The 20,816-nt window shown below is 48.2% G+C and overlaps 1 protein-coding gene across 3 annotated transcripts in view; it reads right to left on the bottom strand.

The window, feature by feature from the left end:
- LOC139581473 (slit homolog 3 protein-like) overlaps window positions 1-20,816 on the bottom strand; it is a 517,437-nt gene that overhangs the window by 102,529 nt on the left and 394,092 nt on the right. For all 3 annotated transcript variants that reach the window (XM_071411265.1, XM_071411266.1, XM_071411267.1), the window contains 2 exons: window positions 16,229-16,392; window positions 6,626-6,758 (listed from right to left, as the gene is read on the bottom strand). In XM_071411265.1, coding sequence (XP_071267366.1) covers window positions 6,626-6,758; window positions 16,229-16,392 — 297 coding nt within the window. The remainder of the gene's footprint in view (window positions 1-6,625; window positions 6,759-16,228; window positions 16,393-20,816) is intronic.

Genomic DNA, 20,816 nt, shown 5'->3' with positions numbered 1-20,816 from the left:
CTCTCTCTCTCTCTCTCTCTCTCTGCATGCTGGGAGTGTTGGTGCATGCTGGGAATTGTATGAGCGAGTGCAAGTGGTGTCTGGAGTTAGATTGCCTGTGTTTTCTTTTTGTTTCCTTGTCTTTGTGTTTTCCTTGTTCTATGCATGATTAAGTTTTTTTTCAGTGGTAGAATTAGGTATATTTTATTTCCTGTTGGAATTGCCCTGGTTTTGGTGGGGATGGCGACCCACATGGGGACGCCGTCCCTGTCAGTTTGACACGGCTTTAGGTGTGTTACTGAAGCTAATGTCACTGTGGAGGAGTTTCTGGTCGCCGTAGGAGAGAAGGTAGGCTATGAGAATGTTGCTTATGCGTCGCAGGTTGAATAAAGGGGTGGTGTTTTTCTTCAAGAAGAGCGTCTTGTTGATCGGATGGTTGAGCATGGCGTACTTCTCAACCTATCTGTCACGACTTCCACCGAAGTCGTTTCCTCTCCTTGTTTGGGCGGTGTTCGGCGGTCGGCGTCGCCGGTCTTCTAGCCATCGTCGATCCACTTTTAATTTTCCATTTGTTTTGTCTTGTTTTCCTACACACCTGGTTTCAATTTCCCTCATTAAGTGTTGTGTATTTAACCCTCTGTCCCCCCCATGTCCGTGTGTGGAATAGTTTGTTTGTAAGTGCTTGTGCACAATGTTACTGGGTTTTGTACCCATGTAGGTTCTTCTTGTCATCAAAAAGAAAGGAGGACCAAGGCACTCTTCATATAATTAATTAAAATGCCTTTATTAGCATGTTCAATAGAAACAACGTTTTTTTTTAAACCGACGCGTTTCGGCTGCATGGCCTTCGTCAGGGAGTACAAAACAAAAAGAGAATACAATGTCCTCTTTTGAACAGGTTTTCCAATTAGCCCTAATTGGAAGAGGGAGTGGTTACAAAATTGATTGGACATACCTAGTAAGCAATAATATACCCATTAAAAGGTGAAATACTGTAGCTATGTTATCATAAGCATACAACTCCAAGCTAGAAGTATCAGGACACTTAGAAAGGTAGTTCTAACCTTAAATATGACTGGGAGAAGTGTCAAGAATAAGAAAGCAATATATTCCATAGTACACTAGAACACAGCAAAACATGAACAACAGTCTAAACATAGCTGAGGGCAATTGAGCAAAATGTCCAGTAGATGACAGCAAATGGATCTATCACGACCCTACAGGAAGGGTGAGGAATCCATATCTTCTTTTAAACCAGGGTATTTAGTGACCTGTAGTTTGTAAATCCCAAAACTTTCCCTTTGGTTTAACTGTTTAAGACGGTCCCCTTTTCTAATAGAGGCCGGAATATGATCAATACCCATAGCTTGTAGGGAGGCAGGGTTGCCATGGTGTAAGGACTTGTGTTCCGCCAAGCGGTCTTGAAGGCGTCTCTTTGTCCGTCCAATGTAGAACACCTTACACTGTGGCCATTCCAATCTATAGATGACATGAGTGGTTTTGCAGTTAATGTAATGCTTGACGTAATACTCCATTTTGGAAGCTGTGTCAACAAGATACTTCTTCTGTGCAATATTTCTGCAATGGTTGCAATGGTTACATTTAAAAGAGCCCTTGGGTTTGTGGTCAAGCCAAGTTTTTTGAGAGTCACCCGGAAGATAACTGTGGACTAATTTGTCATTTAGGGTAGGACATCTCTTAAAGCTTATGACTGGTGGCTCAGGAAAGACTTGGCATAGTAGCGTATCACTTTGGATGATTCCCCAATTATTTTGAATGATTCCTTTAATGTTCTCTGCATCAGTGCTGTATTTTGTAACAAAATACACTCTCTCTGATGCATCACGAGGCACTCCCCTTCGCAACAAGTTCTCTCTGTCAAGTAATCCAGCCCTTATACTGTACCTGCATCTTTCAGGACCTGAACGCTGTAGCCCCGATTCAAAAAGCGATTCTCCAATTCAGCAGATTTGACACTGTAGTCTGTTTCCTGATCGCAAATTCTACGGACTCTTTGTATGGAATTGGCCATATGGAATATTCTCTTTTAGCCTTTTGGGGTGAAAGCTGTCTGCCCTCAGAATGGTATTCCCATCTGTAGGCTTCCTAAAGATTGATGTGTGCAAACAACCTTTGTCATTTTTACTGATGTCGATGTCCAAAACCTGAATGTTATCCTTGCTGTACTCCATAGTTAGTTTAATGTTAGGGTTAATGCTGTTAAGGTATTGGTGGAAGGAAATAAGTTCATCTTCTGAGCCGGACCAGAACAGGCAAACATCATCAATATAGCGTCCCCACCATATAATCCGGTCAAAGAAATGGTTATTAGAAGGATCCAAAATGAAGTCATTTTCCCATTTACCCAAGTACAAACCAAACGTAGGAAGGGCTGTAGCAAGCTCCCATGGCACATTCTTTGACCTGTTTAAAAATACGATCCTGGAAGATAAAGATGTTATGATTAAGAGTCCATTCAGTCAGTGAGACAATGAATTCTGTAGGAGGCATCTCAGTTTCAGGCCGGGTACTCAAGAAATGGTGCATCGCTGCCAAACCTTGTTCCTGCTCAATGGTGGTATAGAGACTCCACATCCATGGTGACTAAAAAAGAAGCTGTACCTATTGTGACAGAAGCACTAAAAAAAGGACCTGATGGAAGATTCTCCCCCAGAGTCTCAATCTACACCCCCCCCCCCCCCTCCGTGGGCAGTAAGGCCATGGTATGAGGAACTAACGGACATTGTGCCCAAACAAGGAGAAGGAAGTGCAACACCAGATCCTCGAGACGCAGAGTGGCTGTAGCTCCTGAAATAACTGAAACTGGAATGAAGCGGTGAAATGTGCGTCGCATAAATGTAAATGTGTGCAGATTGCAGCGAGGGTTGACTGGGTCCCGAAGAGAGTATATAAGAAGCATGCCTTCCCTAAAGAAGCCACTAATGACTGGTCTGCCTGGGGGATTTTCAAGATTTTATTTTCTTCTTGTATTGCCGTTGGTTTTGAAATTAAACTGCTCCGGCTATTACCTATTTCTGCTCTGCTGCATCTGACCTCACTGCCACCAGTTACGCAACCCTAACACTATCCCTAACAAGTTAAGTAGTACCTTCAAGTATTTTTACTTAAGTTCTTTACACCACTGCAATGGGTTCAGCCAGCCTACGTTCATGCCTGTTAGGTGTGGGGTGTACCAAGCTGGGTCATCTGATGCGGAGTAGGAGCAGATCGTTGGAGGAGCTGGGAGAAAGAGCAGGGATCTGATCATCTCGCGTACTGAGGAAGATCATAGCTGAGGTCTGCGATTCCTTGCCAGTACTTCATCGGCAGTATGTGACTGATACTTCCAACTCTGATCGGTGGACGGAGGGTCTGGATGATGTGTTCCCTGCGCTGAATGTTAGTGCTGCGGTGGGGGCGTTAGAGGAGGACGGAGGGTCTGGATGATGTGTTCCCTGCGCTGAATGTTAGTGCTGTGGCGGGGGCGTTAGAGGAGGACGGAGGGTCTGGATGATGTGTTCCCTGCGCTGAATGTTAGTGCTGCGGCGGGGGCGTTAGAGGTGGACGGAGGGTCTGGATGATGTGTTCCCTGCGCTGAATGTTAGTGCTGCGGCGGGGGCGTTAGAGGAGGACGGAGGGTCTGGATGATGTGTTCCCTGCGCTGAATGTTAGTGCTGAGGCGGGGGCGTTAGAGGAGGACGGAGGGTCTGGATGATGTGTTCCCTGCGCTGAATGTTAGTGCTGAGGCGGGGGCGTTAGAGGAGGACGGAGAGTCTGGATGATGTGTTCCCTGCGCTGAATGTTAGTGCTGCGGCGGGGGCGTTAGAGGAGGACGGAGGGTCTGGATGATGTGTTCCCTGCGCTGAATGTTAGTGCTGCGGCGGGGGCGTTAGAGGAGGACGGAGGGTCTGGATGATGTGTTCCCTGCGCTGAATGTTAGTGCTGCGGCGGGGGCGTTAGAGGTGGACGGAGGGTCTGGATGATGTGTTCCCTGCGCTGAATGTTAGTGCTGCGGCGGGGGCGTTAGAGGAGGACGGAGGGTCTGGATGATGTGTTCCCTGCGCTGAATGTTAGTGCTGCGGCGGGGGCGTTAGAGGAGGACGGAGGGTCTGGATGATGTGTTCCCTGCGCTGAATGTTAGTGCTGTGGCGGGGGCGTTAGAGGTGGACGGAGGGTCTGGATGATGTGTTCCCTGCGCTGAATGTTAGTGCTGCGGCGGGGGCGTTAGAGGTGGACGGAGGGTCTGGATGATGTGTTCCCTGCGCTGAATGTTAGTGCTGCGGCGGGGGCGTTAGAGGAGGACGGAGGGTCTGGATGATGTGTTCCCTGCGCTGAATGTTAGTGCTGCGGCGGGGGCGTTAGAGGAGGACGGAGGGTCTGGATGATGTGTTCCCTGCGCTGAATGTTAGTGCTGCGGCGGGGGCGTTAGAGGAGGACGGAGGGTCTGGATGATGTGTTCCCTGCGCTGAATGTTAGTGCTGCGGCGGGGGCGTTAGAGGTGGACGGAGGGTCTGGATGATGTGTTCCCTGCGCTGAATGTTAGTGCTGCGGCGGGGGCGTTAGAGGAGGACGGAGGGTCTGGATGATGTGTTCCCTGCGCTGAATGTTAGTGCTGAGGCGGGGGCGTTAGAGGAGGACGGAGGGTCTGGATGATGTGTTCCCTGCGCTGAATGTTAGTGCTGAGGCGGGGGCGTTAGAGGAGGACGGAGAGTCTGGATGATGTGTTCCCTGCGCTGAATGTTAGTGCTGTGGCGGGGGCGTTAGAGGAGGACGGAGGGTCTGGATGATGTGTTCCCTGCGCTGAATGTTAGTGCTGTGGCGGGGGCGTTAGAGGTGGACGGAGGGTCTGGATGATGTGTTCCCTGCGCTGAATGTTAGTGCTGCGGCGGGGGCGTTAGAGGTGGACGGAGGGTCTGGATGATGTGTTCCCTGCGCTGAATGTTAGTGCTGCGGCGGGGGCGTTAGAGGAGGACGGAGGGTCTGGATGATGTGTTCCCTGCGCTGAATGTTAGTGCTGCGGCGGGGGCGTTAGAGGTGGACGGAGGGTCTGGATGATGTGTTCCCTGCGCTGAATGTTAGTGCTGCGGCGGGGGCGTTAGAGGAGGACGGAGGGTCTGGATGATGTGTTCCCTGCGCTGAATGTTAGTGCTGCGGCGGGGGCGTTAGAGGTGGACGGAGGGTCTGGATGATGTGTTCCCTGCGCTGAATGTTAGTGCTGCGGCGGGGGTGTTAGAGGAGGACGGAGGGTCTGGATGATGTGTTCCCTGCGCTGAATGTTAGTGCTGTGGCGGGGGCGTTAGAGGAGGACGTGGGGATACTGCTTTCCTTCCATACCCCGGAGCTGGGGGAGTTCAAGGCGGTGGGAAAGAAGGCCATGTACATAATATGTGTATAAGTGTCCCGTGCTTCTTCCCTGGAAGGGGTCAAATGGATGAGGTGGGCAGGTGGGCAGGTGTGTTTGGTCCAGGTGCCTCCCCAAAAGGAGGCACCAAAAGTCTTTATATAAACTGCCTATTGATAAGAGGACAGCTGACCTCCAATGGAGGATAATACACGGAGCTTTAGCCACCAACATGCATCTGGTACACCTGGATCCTACTGTTGGGGAAGGGTGACCATTCTGTATGAAACTCTGGCACATCTGTTCTTACAGTGTCCCAGGTTGGTCGGGATGATTGACTTGATCACTAGTTGGTTCTCAACTCTGGGAGATGTTTTCTCTTCCCAACTGTTTATATTTGGGCCAAAGTCCAGGTTTAGTCGAGGGGCTGTAGTTGTCTTACTTAACTTTGTGTCAGGGGCAGCTAAATTAGCAATCTGGAAGACATGAAAGAACAGTATTCGGGGACAGGGGTCTGTGGTGGGCATGTTGGCAGCGTGACGGAGGGTTGAGTTTTCCTATTACAAACTGGTTAATAACATTGGGCTGTTTATGAGCATATGGGGTCTACAGAAGTTGTTGTGGAGGAAGATTTGGTGTTGTGTTTTTGATGGATGTGTAACCATGGTTTTGTTTGAGTGTTTATTGTTCCCAGATCCAATAAAGATTTTAAAAATCTCTCTCTCTCTCGCTCTGATGGTAAAGTGCCCAGGCAGTGTGGTGTTAATGCAGCAGTTTCTCAGTGTACCATCTCAGTCTCTCTGGATCACTGGGTCATTTGGTGGTGATGAACATCCCCTGTACCCCCCCACTGATACGCCTCATTGACCTTCAGCTATGGAGCAATTTTTTTTATTTAACCTTTATTTAACTAGGCAAGACAGTTAAGAACAAATTCTTATTTACAATGATGGCCTAGAAACAGTGGCTTTACTGCCTTTTTTACCAGGGATTCGATCTAGCAACCTTTCAGTTACTGGCCCAACGCTCTAACCACTAGGCTACCTGCCACCCCTATGGGCACCCGACCTCACCTGGCCTCACCCAGCCATACCCTGGCCTCACCCAGCCTTACCCAGGCCTTACCCTGGCCTCACCCAGCTGATGACGACTAGTCCTCTGAATAACATAGAGCACAGACAAAAACTAGCAAGCCGGAGGAGGGGTGTGTGTGTGTGTGTGTGTGTGTGTGTGTGTGTGTGTGTGTGTGTGTGTGTGTGTGTGTGTGTGTGTGTGTGTGTGTGTGTGTGTGTGCGGGTGACTCACAGCTCGGTGGTGTCCTTGGGTATGCCCTTGGGCAGAATGCGTAGCCCCCGGTTACTGCAGCGCACAATTGTGTCTGAGCATGTGCATGACTCCGGGCAGCTTGACACTGGAAAACATACATTCTCCTCAGTGCCTGCAGAGAGAGAGGAAGAAAGAAAGAGAGAAAGAGAGAGAGAGAGGGGGGAGAGAGAAAGGGAGAGAGAGAGAGAGAAAGGGAGAGAGGGAGGGAAGAGAGAGAGAGCAAGGGGATAGAGGAGAGAGAGAGAGAGAGGGGTGGGGGAGAATGAGGGGGAGAGAAAGGGAGAGAGAGGGAGGGAAGGGAGAGAGAGAGAGAGAGAGAGAGAGAGAGAGAGAGAGAGAGAGAGAGAGAGAGAGAGAGAGAGAGGGGATAGAGGGGTAGAAAGAGAGGGAGGGAAGGGAGAGATAGAGGGAAGGGAGAGAGAGAGAGAGAGGGGGGGGTAGAGGGGGAGAAAGAGAGGGAAGGAAGGAAGGAAGGAAGGAAGGAAGGAAGGAAGGAAGGAAGGAAGGAAGGAAGGAAGGAAGGAAGGAAGGAAGGAAGGAAGGAAGGAAGGAAGGAAGGAAGGAGGAAGACAGATGAAATATGACTGTAAATCACATCACATTCCACTCACATTAGAGGAGAAGTTAAGGAGGGGAGGGTACAAAATAGTTAATGATAGACATTTCACAACCTGGCAACAGTGCCAGAACTTTACTCTGCCCCTTTGAAAGTGGAACTCTATAAATGAAGCCCTAAGTTGATTGAGAATCTGATAATTGCACCAACATATCTTAAATCTCTCAGCCAGTTGCCTGCATAGTGTGAGGAACTTTTTTGGGGCTACCGAGTGGTGCAGCGGTCTAAGGCACTGTATCTCAGTGCTAGAGGCGTCACTATACACCCTGGTTTGATTACAGGCTGTATCACAACCTGACGTGATTGGGAGTCCCATAGGGCGGTGCACAATTGGCCCAGCGTTGTCCGGGTTAGGGTGTGGCAAGGGGTAGGGTTAGGGTTAGGGTGTGGCAAGGGGTAGGGTTAGGGTTAGGGGTAGGGTTAGGGTTAGGGTTTGGCCGGGGTAGGCCGTCATTGTAAATAAGAATTTGTTCTTAACTGACTTGCCTAGTTAAATAAAGGTTCAATAAATATAAATAAAAATACCATTATTACAGAAAAACAGGAGATATGGCACATAATATTGCTCTTGGCCTGAGTCTTCCTCCATTTCCCTCCTTCCTTATCTCCCTCCCTCCATCCCCAAGCAGCTCTCATCTAAGGCCTGAGAGATGATATCTGTAAAGGCTTGAATTACACCCCAGGTGAGAAAGAAACAGGGAAATAAGACATTAATGGAAGGTAATCTGAAGTGTGCTCAACAATAACCCACAGCACTGCCTGGGTCTGGGACAGGGTCTGGCTTGGCTGATGCAGCCTGTCTGTAGAGGACTAGGGGCTGGATGGAGGGAGGGAGCCGAAATGCTGACTTGTTGATTGGGGGACCTCAAATCTCCCACTAATTAACACTTTTTTTTCTCCGTCATTACTCTAGCTACAACTAGAAGTCTAAAAATAGGATGGAGTCAGTGAGTGTCATTGTAGCTGCAGCAATGTGGACCTTGAGGTGGAGGGATACAGAGTGCCCTAAATCCTCCTCCTGCTCCCTCCTACTTAGCATGTAGCATTGAGGGCTAAATGAAACATGACCTTCCGCCTATGGCTTCCAGCTATAGATACAGAGCCTTCAGAAAGTATTCATACTCCTTGACTTTTTCCACATGTTGTTGTGTTACAGACAGAATTTAAAATGGATTCAATTGAGATTTTGTGTCCCTGGCCTACACACAATACCCCATAATGTCAAGGTGGAATTATGTTTTTAGCAATGTTTACAAAATAATAAAAAATGAAAGGCTGAAATGTCTTGAGTCAATAATTATTCAACCCCTTTGTAAAAATGTGTTTAACAAGTCACATAATAAGTTGCATGGACTCACTCTATGTGCAATAATAGTGTTTAACATGATTTTTGAATGACTACCTGATCTCTGTACACCACACATACATTTATCTGTAAAGTGAATTTTAAACACAGTTTCAACCATAAAGATCACTGAGGTTTTCCAATGCCTCGAAAGAAGGGCACCTATTGGTAGATGGGAAAAACAAAAAAATCAGACATACACTTACACTTTGGATGGTGTATCAATACACCCAGTCACTATAAAGATACAGGCATCCTCCCTAACTTAGTTGCCGGAGAGGAAGGAAACCGCTCAGTGATTTCACCATGAGGCCAAAGGGGACTTTAAAGCAGTTAGTTTAATGGCTGTGAAAGGAGAAACCAGAAAGGAGTCAAATCATGTTTTCTCTCTAACGGGGATTCTATCCAACCTTTTTAAGGTACATCGGGGGAAAAAATTCATGACGACAGGCCTGAATGAAACTTCCCAAATGTGACAAAACAAAATCCGCTAGACACACTGGGATCTTTTTGTGTTGGTAAAATGTAGTATGCGGGAAATGTAGGTGGAAACGATTTATGTGCAAATATTGATTTAATATCAAAGTAAACTTGGAGTTACGTGATGACATGCTGTGTGGTTTTCCCACTATGACTCGTTGGGAGAGCATGCAGTTTATTAGGCTACAGATGAAAGAAGTTATGATGAACTTCACAGGGTGGTGAAAGTACAGGGTGATGAACTTCACAGGGTGGTGAAAGTACAGGGTGATGAACTTCACAGGGTGGTGAAAGTACAGGGTGATGAACTTCACAGGGTGGTGAAAGTACAGGGTGATGAACTTCACAGGGTGGTGAAAGTACAGGGTGATGAACTTCACAGGGTGGTGAAAGTACAGGGTGATGAACTTCACAGGGTGGTGAAAGAACAGGGTGATGAACTTCACAGGGTGGTGAAAGTACAGGGTGATGAACTTCACAGGGTGGTGAAAGTACAGGGTGATGAACTTCACAGGGTGGTGAAAGTACAGGGTGATGAACTTCACAGGGTGGTGAAAGTACAGGGTGATGAACTTCACAGGGTGGTGAAAGTACAGGGTGATGAACTTCACAGGGTGGTGAAAGAACAGGGTGATGAACTTCACAGGGTGGTGAAAGTACAGGGTGATGAACTTCACATGGTGGTGAAAGTACAGGGTGATGAACTTCACAGGGTGGTGAAAGTACAGGGTGATGAACTTCACAGGGTGGTGAAAGTACAGGGTGATGAACTTCACAGGGTGGTGAAAGTACAGGGTGATGAACTTCACAGGGTGGTGAAAGAACTTGATGCCCCTTTCCAATAAATATAAAATGTATATGTGTATTTTAACCCAATAATGGTTGAATTGAAGAAGTTTAAGCTTCCTATCAATAATTGTTTTTAAAACCAGGGGTGTATTCATTATGGAAACCGTTTACCGTTTAAGAACCAAACGGAAGCAAACAGAGCAAAACTAGAGGTAGGTCCCTCCCTGTTTTGTTCCATTTGCTTCAGTTTAAGAAACGTTTTGCAACAGAATCGATGTAATGAATACGCCCCAGTGGACAGCTAGTGAAAAATGCTCTCTTGCAACAGCTGCATAGCGCTGATCCCAGCCTATGGAATAAAATGTGAGTTCCTCCCTTCTAAACTCCCCTGTGGTATTGTGCTCCATACTGTCACAACTAGTTTACTTTAAGAAGACCAGGAAAGTGGCTTTTATTGCTCCATCTAATTCGTGCTGATTCCCCAAACATTCCATAGGCCTAACAGACTTTCTCAAACTCGCACACTTCTGATAGACTTAAACAGCTGCTAATTATCAAGATATCAAAGTGTCACAAACAAAAATGTCAACAATAGGCCTATAGCAAACGCATCATATGGCATACATTTGCAAATAACAATTATCGGTAGTGCTCAAAGCATGCAGTTCCATAACAGCAGCATTTCCTTTTCAACTCGAAGCGATGAGCCCAATCAGTCCTCCATGACAACACAATCATAAACAACAGTGTAGGCTAATCAGTCCTTCGTTTTGGGGTTATGCTCTAATATATATTTCCAAGTCCTATTTGTGAAGATCAAGGGGTAATTGGAATGATTGAAAATCTGACACTGTTATTTTATTTTTGATTTTTTAAATCTTTTTTATTATAGCCTAATATTATTATCTGTAGTATAAAGCAATGGGCTAGAAGAAGCCTACATTACCAACTTATAAAGTGAAATGCTACAAACATTTATGGGCAGCTATGTAAACGCTAACATTGATTTATCCTGCAATTGGTAATATACATTTTTGTCTTCTTCTAATGCCTCTTAAGCAGGTTGACGTTTATTGGGAGGAGTCTTGTCCGTGAAAAGAAGAAAGTCTGAACAGAATAGAAATATTTCAAAACATACATCCTGTTTACAAGGCATTGAGGTAATACTGCAAAAAATGTGGCAACGTAATTAACATTTTGTTCTGAATACAAAGTGTTATGTTTCGGGAAAATCCAATACAACACATTACTGAGTACCACTCTCCATATTTGCATAGAGGTGGCTACATCATATTATAGGTATGCTTGTAATCGTTAAGGACTGGGAGCTTTTCAGGATGAAAAATGTACGGAACGGAGATAAGCACAGGTAAAATCCTAGAGGAAGACCTGGTTCAGTCTGCTTTCCACCAGCCACTGGGAGATGAATTCACCTTTCAGCAGAACAATAACCTAAATCACAAGGCCAAATCTACACTGGAGTTGCTTACCAAGAAGACAGTGAATTTTCTGGAGTGTCCAGTTTTGACTTAAATCTGCTTGAAAATCTATGGCAAGACTTGAAAATGGTTGTCTAGCAATGATCAACAACCAATTTGACAGAGCTTGAATATTTTTTTAAAGAATAATGGGCAAATATTTTACAATCCAGGTGTTCAAAGCTCTTAGAGACTCACCCAGAAAGACTCTTGGCTGATATCGCTGCCGAAGGTGTTTGTGCATGTATTGACACAGGGGTGTGAATACTTATGTAAATGAGATATTTCATTTTCAATAAATGTGTACAAATTTCTAAAAACATGATTTCACTTTGTCACTATGGGGTATTGTGTGTGTAGATTGGTAAGAAAAAATATATATACTTAATCAATTTTAAATTCAGTCTATAACACAACAAAATGTGGAATAATTCAAGGGGCATGAATATTTTCTGAAGCCACTGTAGCCGAACAAATGAAACTAGCGTAGCTCCTCTAGTGAAACTCTATATCTACTGTAAAACTTGGCTGTCTGGGACTAAAATATAATGTACCAAATTATTACAACTCACAAGTGAATTGACTATATGAGAACATTTTTGGAGCTAATCCCTATAGTCCTTAAGAGTAGAAGTGCTATTTTCCCAAGAGCCCAGTGCATTTGACAAGAGACCCACTGTGAGAGAGAGAGAGAGAGAGGCAGCTCGTCCTGTGCTCGACCAGACCGAAGCCAAACCGCATTTCCTTTCTGGTGTAAAATTTTACGGCCACAGTTCAGTTCCTTGGGCCTCCATCTCCCTCACTCTGCCTGGGGGAAATGACCGAGTCCCCATAAAACCCACACTGACATGAGATAATGTGGTCGCCCACGGTTACTGTTCCATTGGTCTTCACAGTCCCTACTCCCTAGCCCTGGCCCCTGTTCTGTCAGATACAGGAGTTAATAGCTATGTGGGTGGACAGTGTGTCTGTGTCTGTGTGTGTGTGTGTGTGTGTGAGAGAGAGAGTGTGTGTCCCACATGCCGTAGACTACAGGAGGACAGAGTCATGGAGGGGAGGGGGTTGTGTAGACGGTCTTGGGCCTATGCCTCGTAACAGGTGGAAGCAGCAGATTTCGTGGTGCATTTTACACAGCCGATGGATGTAGATGGAGAGGTGTGACAGTAGCTAAGACAGAAATAGAGCAGTGAGTCTAAAAGTCAGAACCAGGGGCCCTGGACACAAAGCCTGCTGTCATAAGACCCTTCACATAGAGCCTGCCCCAGAACCAGGGGCCCTGGACACAAAGCCTGATGCCATAAGACCCTTCACATAGAGCCTGCCCCAGAACCAGGAGCCCTGGACACAAAGCCTGCTGTCATAATACCCTTCACATAGAGCCTGCCCCAGAACCAGGGGCCCTGGACACAAAGCCTGCTGCCATAAGACCCTTCACATAGAGCCTGCCCCAGAACCAGGGGCCCTGGACACAAAGCCTGCTGCCATAAGACCCTTCACATAGAGCCTGCCCCAGAACCAGGGGCCCTGGACACAAAGCCTGCTGCCATAAGACCCTTCACATAGAGTCTGCCCCAGAACCAGGGGCCCTGGACACAAAGCCTGCTGTCATAATACCCTTCACATAGAGTCTGCCCCAGAACCAGGGGCCCTGGACACAAAGCCTGCTGCCATAAGACCCTTCACATAGAGCCTGCCCCAGAACCAGGGGCCCTGGACACAAAGCCTGCTGTCATAATACCCTTCACATAGAGTCTGCCCCAGAACCAGGGGCCCTGGACACAAAGCCTGCTGCCATAAGACCCTTCACATAGAGCCTGCCCCAGAACCAGGGGCCCTGGACACAAAGCCTGCTGTCATAATACCCTTCACATAGAGTCTGCCCCAGAACCAGGGGCCCTGGACACAAAGCCTGCTGCCATAAGACCCTTCACATAGAGTCTGCCCCAGAACCAGGGGCCCTGGACACAAAGCCTGCTGTCATAATACCCTTCACATAGAGCCTGCCCCAGAACCAGGGGCCCTGGACACAAAGCCTGCTGTCATAATACCCTTCACATAGAGTCTGCCCCAGAACCAGGGGCCCTGGACACAAAGCCTGATGCCATAAGACCCTTCACATAGAGCCTGCCCCAGAACCAGGGGCCCTGGACACAAAGCCTGCTGTCATAATACCCTTCACATAGAGCCTGCCCCAGAACCAGGGGCCCTGGACCCAATGCCTGCTGCCATAATACCCTTCACATAGAGCCTGCCCCAGAACCAGGGGCCCTGGACACAAAGCCTGCTGTCATAATATCCTTCACATAGAGCCTGCCCCAGAACCAGGGGCCCTGGACACAAAGCCTGCTGTCATAATACCCTTCACATAGAGCCTGCCCCAGAACCAGGGGCCCTGGACACAAAGCCTGCTGTCATAATACCCTTCACATAGAGCCTGCCCCAGAACCAGGGGCCCTGGACACAATGCCTGCTGCCATAAGACCCTTCACATAGAGCCTGCCCCAGAACCAGGGGCCCTGGACACAAAGCCTGCTGTCATAATACCCTTCACATAGAGCCTGCCCCAGAACCAGGGGCCCTGGACACAAAGCCTGCTGTCATAATACCCTTCACATAGAGCCTGCCCCAGAACCAGGGGCCCTGGACACAAAGCCTGCTGCCATAAGACCCTTCACATAGAGCCTGCCCCAGAACCAGGGGCCCTGGACACAAAGCCTGCTGCCATAAGACTCTTCACATAGAGTCTGCCCCAGAACCAGGGGCCCTGGACACAAAGCCTGCTGCCATAAGACCCTTCACATAGAGCCTGCCCCAGAACCAGGGGCCCTGGACACAAAGCCTGCTGCCATAAGACCCTTCACATAGAGCCTGCCCCAGAACCAGGGGCCCTGGACACAAAGCCTGCTGTCATAATACCCTTCACATAGAGCCTGCCCCAGAACCAGGGGCCCTGGACACAAAGCCTGCTGCCATAAGACCCTTCACATAGAGCCTGCCCCAGAACCAGGGGCCCTGGACACAAAGCCTGCTGCCATAAGACTCTTCACATAGAGTCTGCCCCAGAACCAGGGGCCCTGGACACAAAGCCTGCTGCCATAAGACCCTTCACATAGAGCCTGCCCCAGAACCAGGGGCCCTGGACACAAAGCCTGCTGTCATAATACCCTTCACATAGAGCCTGCCCCAGAACCAGGGGCCCTGGACACAAAGCCTGCTGCCATAAGACCCTTCACATAGAGTCTGCCCCAGAACCAGGTGCCCTGGACACAAAGCCTGCTGTCATAAGACCCTTCACATAGAGCCTGCCCCAGAACCAGGGGCCCTGGACACAAAGCCTGCTGCCATAATACCCTTCACATAGAGCCTGCCCCAGAACCAGGGGCCCTGGACACAAAGCCTGCTGCCATAAGACCCTTCACATAGAGCCTGCCCCAGAACCAGGGGCCCTGGACACAATGCCTGCTGTCATAATACCCTTCACATAGAGCCTGCCCCAGAACCAGGGGCCCTGGACACAAAGCCTGCTGCCATAAGACCCTTCACATAGAGCCTGCCCCAGAACCAGGGGCCCTGGACACAAAGCCTGCTGTCATAATACCCTTCACATAGAGCCTGTCCCAGAACCAGGGGCACTGGACACAATGCCTGCTGTCATAATACCCTTCACATAGAGTCTGCCCCAGAACCAGGGGCCCTGGACACAAAGCCTGCTGTCATAATACCCTTCACATAGAGTCTGCCCCAGAACCAGGGGCCCTGGACACAAAGCCTGATGCCATAAGACCCTTCACATAGAGCCTGCCCCAGAACCAGGGGCCCTGGACACAAAGCCTGCTGTCATAAGACCCTTCACATAGAGCCTGCCCCAGAACCAGGGGCCCTGGACACAAAGCCTGCTGCCATAAGACCCTTCACATAGAGCCTGCCCCAGAACCAGGGGCCCTGGACACAAAGCCTGCTGCCATAAGACCCTTCACATAGAGCCTGCCCCAGAACCAGGGGCCCTGGACACAACTGTTGTCATAATACCCTTCACATAGAGCCGGATGGTTAGATGGACGAGGGTGTGGGAGATACAGGGCCAGGTGTGATGGATGGTTAGATGGACGAGGGTGTGGGAGATACAGGGCCAGGTGTGATGGATGGTTAGATGGATGAGGGTGTGGGAGATACAGGGCCAGGTGTGATGGATGGTTAGATGGATGAGGGTGTGGGAGAAACAGGGCCAGGTGTGATGGATGGTTAGATGGACGAGGGTGTGGGAGATACAGGGCCAGGTGTGATGGATGGTTAGATGGATGAGGGTGTGGGAGATACAGGGCCAGGTGTGATGGATGGTTAGATGGATGGGGGTGTGGGAGATACAGGGCCAGGTGTGATGGATGGTTAGATGGATGAGGGTGTGGGAGAAACAGGGCCAGGTGTGATGGATGGTTAGATGGATGAGGGTGTGGGAGATACAGGGCCAGGTGTGATAGATGGTTAGATGGACGAGGGTGTGGGAGATACAGGGCCAGGTGTGATGGATGGTTAGATGGATGAGGGTGTGGGAGATACAGGGCCAGGTGTGATGGATGGTTAGATGGATGAGGGTGTGGGAGAAACAGGGCCAGGTGTGATGGATGGTTAGATGGACGGGGGTGTGGGAGAAACAGGGCCAGGTGTGATGGATGGTTAGATGGACGAGGGTGTGGGAGATACAGGGCCAGGTGTGATGGATGGTTAGATGGACGGGGGTGTGGGAGAAACAGGGCCAGGTGTGATGGATGGTTAGATGGATGAGGGTGTGGGAGAAACAGGGCCAGGTGTGTGTGTATGGGGTGTCTGTATTTTTAGGGGTTGCCTCTGTGGGCGTGGTGTGGTGTGTTTCGTACCGTCGCAGGTGAAATCGGGTTTAGCCACGTCCTGGATGGGGATCTCCTTGAGGAAGGCAGGTTTTTGACAGCGAGGGTTCCCACTCACAACCCTGGTCTTCTTCAGCCACAAACCCAGCCAGGCCAGGTGACAGTCACACACGTATGGGTTGGACAGCAGGTTACTGAGGGACAGAGAGAGAGAGAGGAGTGAGGGGGGTGAGAATGTGTGGGATTCATTTTGGTTCTGATTTGCATCACTGACAAACTTAACTGACACAACAGCTTGCAGCCTTTGACAAGCCACTGAGGGAGCAGCCATCTTACAAGACCACGAATAGATGAGTAGATCACTGAAGAGGATAATAAACACTGAGTTGTCTATATTGACCACTATTTCACCTGGGAAATGTTAGGGAGAAATTATACCAAGCATTGAGCTGCTATTATTGGCATTTATCTTTTCACCCTTGAGTGAGTCTCACTTAAGCACCAGTAAGCACCAGTAGACGCCAGTAGACACCAGTAAGCACCAGTAGACACCAGTAAGCAGCAGTAGACACCAGTAAGCACCAGTAGACACCAGTAAGCAGCAGTAGACACCAGTAAGCACCAGTAGACACCAGTAAGCACCAGTAGACACCAGTAAGCACCAGTAGATAGTTCGGAAGAGTTTGTGCATATATTATGATGACATTTTGTGACGCTTTTGTTGGTTTTGGACTTTAATTTATTATGGGGTGTTCAGGCACACAACATTTTTTCTTGAGGCATTCTGAAATCTACGCACCTTCGTCAGTGATTGGTCAACAGTAGGGATTGTTCAGTAAACGCTTTGTTGTCATTCAACGAGATGACTAATTTTCATGCACATTTTTTCCATTGAGAAATACTGCACCAAACATCTTAATCCGGGCGTAGACAACACGGTTTTGGCCCCGATCTAGCCTTCCAAGACAACTTTTTGAGATTGGAGGCAAAATCCCCATGTCGTTGCGTACTCGGGGTGAGCGGACATCACCGACAGTAGTTTAATATGAACCGGTCAGAGACCCAATCTGAGCGCTACCAATCCCGTGTTTGAGCAGTCCCAGATGTCCCGATTATTTTCAAATGTGTTTGATTTTATCGGCACAAAATCTGCATTTCTCTTGTAGTGTGAGATGTGCAACGACAAGTTTTGAGAACGGTGATCAGCAGTAGCCAACGAGAGCTCGCCAGAGAAGAAGCCCGTGAGATGATGTCATTGTTTCACATCACCCAGAATGTGTAGTCTCTCCAACAGGAGCCATGACTACTACTAGTATGCATTTGTACTTGCCTGTAACCAAAGTGTCAAATCGTTATATTTCTGAAGTTCACAAGCAATGTTATTCAATTCTTAAATGTTGGCTAATTATTTAAACTCTGTACGGTAAGCATGACTGTCTGACTGAACGTTTGAGGCTGCTTTAAGCCACAGCTCGTTCCAGTTACCTTAACATTCTAATCACATCATCACATCATTGTTTTGGTGAGACAGCGTGGTGGTATGGAGAATCCTCACCACCAAATCAAGAATCTTGTAGTATGTGACCCCCAGTATGTGCCAGATCGTTTAGTGTGCGCACCACTACGTTGGCAACACAAAACACTGCAGGAAAGATGGTCTTTTAATGTGAGAGGCCCAGTGATGTTAGGATTTTGAAAGTCGTGTCGTGTCCACCCGGCTTTAGTTAGATGTAAAATTGAGCGAATAAGATCTCCTTTGCAAAAATGTTAAAATGAATGACACATCTCTTGAAGTGTATACTGTCTACGGTGTCTCAAAATGGATAAACACTACTATTGCCGCTTTTTTCTCGTTTTTCAAGTGAAGGTCTTTTAAGGGAGTATGCGAGCACACTCGTTCGGTTCGCCTAGCCGACTTCGGCTAGCAGCCAGCCGAACTAAAGCATGCTGACGCCTTAAGCAGCAGTAAGCCCAGGAGACACCAGTAGACACCAGCATGCACCAGTAAACACCAGTAGGCACCAGTAGACACCAGTAAGGAGCAGTTGACACCCTTAAACACCAGTAGACACTAGTAAGCACCAGTAGACACCAGTAAGGAGCTGTAGACACCAGTAACCAGCTGTAGACACCAGTAACCAGCCGTAGACAACCGTAAGTAGCAGTAGACACCAGTAACCAGCCGTAGACACCAATAAGCAGCAGTAGACACCAGTAAGCAGCAGTAGACAACAGTAAGTAGCAGTAGACACCAGTAACCAGCTGTAGACACTAGTAAGCACCAGTAGACACTAGTAAGCACCAGTAGACACCAGTAAGCAGCTGTAGACACCAGTAAGCAGCAGTAGACAACAGTAAGTAGCAGTAGACACCAGTAACCAGCTGTAGACACTAGTAAGCACCAGTAGACACTAGTAAGCACCAGTAGACACCAGTAAGCAGCTGTAGACACCAGTAACCAGCTGTAGACACCAGTAACCAGCCATAGACAACAGTAAGCAGCAGTAAGCACTGTGCCCAATATTAAGTGTAGAGTTGAATGTGCCTACAGGAATGACTCAGGGTCCAGATGGGTAGCAGAGAGAAGCAGTTGACTGTGTGTAGCTAGGACTGTAATATGGTGTGTTAGTGACTGGAGCATTAACACAGCCTATAGCTTACAGGGAAAGGCTGGGAAGACCTTTCTTGTTTGAGAACGGAGGAGCTGAAAGGAGAGGGATTCCTGTGCTATCACAGCCCACAGCGTGGATTCAATATAGGAGGCTGACCTTAGAATGCACCACCATCCAGCCGCCTAAAACGGCCTCACGGCAGAGATCTAACGCCATACGCTAAATCTCTTCACTTCCACGTGTTTAATCAGAAAAGTTGAGAAAAGTGGTGGAAACATCATGAGGGAGGAAGTAGACTGGATGTACAAAATCACGGAGAAGGCTGGATCTACCATGGGCACACACCAGGAAAATCTAGAGCCATCCTGGATAAGAGGATCCTCAAGAAGCTCAGGAGTGTAGAGGCCAACACTAGCCAACCCCTTTATAGTACCTGGAGAATCACAGTGTTATAGTCAACACTAGTCACCCCTCCACAGTACCTGGAGCATCACAGTGTTATAGTCAACACTAGTCACCCCTCCACAGTACCTGGAGCATCACAGTGATATAGTCAACACTAGTCACCCCTCCACAGTACCTGGAGAATCACAGTGTTAAAGTCAACACTAGTCACCCCTCCACAGTACCTGGAGCATCACAGTGTTAAAGTCAACACTAGTCACCCCCTCCACAGTACCTGGAGAATCATAGTGTTATAGTCAACACTAGTCACCCCCTCCACAGTACCTGGAGAATCACAGTGTTATAGTCAACACTAGTCACCCCTCCACAGTACCTGGAGTATCACAGTGATATAGTCAACACTAGTCACCCCCTCCACAGTACCTGGAGCATCACAGTGTTATGGTCAACACTAGTCACCCCTCCACAGTACCTGGAGCATCACAGTGATATAGTCAACACTAGTCACCGCCTCCACAGTACCTGGAGCATCACAGTGTTATGGTCAACACTAGTCACCCCTCCACAGTACCTGGAGCATCACAGTGATATAGTCAACACTAGTCACCCCTCCACAGTACCTGGAGAATCACAGTGTTAAAGTCAATACTAGCCACCCCTCCACAGTACCTGGAGCATCACAGTGTTATAGTCAATACTAGCCACCCCTCCACAGTACCTGGAGAATCACAGTGTTAAAGTCAATACTAGCCACCCCTCCACAGTACCTGGAGCATCACAGTGTTAAAGTCAATACTAGCCACCCCTCCACAGTACCTGGAGCATCACAGTGTTATAGTCAATACTAGCCACCCATCCACAGTACCTGGAGCATCACAGTGTTAAAGTCAATACTAGCCACCCCCTCCACAGTACCTGGAGCATCACAGTGTTATAGTCAACACTAGTCACCCCTCCACAGTACCTGGAGCATCACAGTGCTATAGTCAACAATAGTCACTCCCTCCACAGTACCTGGAGCATCACAGTGTTATAGTCAACACTAGTCACTCCCTCCACAGTACCTGGAGCATCACAGTGATATAGTCAATACTAGTCACTCCCTCCACAGTACCTGGAGCATCACAGTGTTATAGTCAACACTAGTCACCCCTCCACAGTACCTGGAGCATCACAGTGTTATAGTCAATACTAGCCACCCCTATACAGTACCTGGAGCATCACAGTGATATAGTCAACACTAGTCACCCCTCCACAGTACCTGGAGCATCACAGTGTTATAGTCAACACTAGTCACCCCTCCACAGTACCTGGAGCATCACAGTGATATAGTCAATACTAGTCACCCCTCCACAGTACCTGGAGCATCACAGTGATATAGTCAATACTAGTCACCCCTCCACAGTACCTGGAGCATCACAGTGATATAGTCAACACTAGTCACCTCTCCACAGTACCTGGAGAATCACAGTGATATAGTCAACACTAGTCACCCCCTCCACAGTACCTGGATCATCACAGTGATATAGTCAACACTAGTCACCCCTCCACAGTACCTGGAGCATCACAGTGATATAGTCAACACTAGTCACCCCCTCCAC

This window comes from Salvelinus alpinus, chromosome 7, assembly GCF_045679555.1.
Source record: "Salvelinus alpinus chromosome 7, SLU_Salpinus.1, whole genome shotgun sequence".
NCBI lineage: Eukaryota > Metazoa > Chordata > Actinopteri > Salmoniformes > Salmonidae > Salvelinus > Salvelinus alpinus.
The sequence above is the reverse complement of the archived record's forward strand: the minus strand, read 5'-3'. Positions and strand labels throughout refer to the sequence as shown.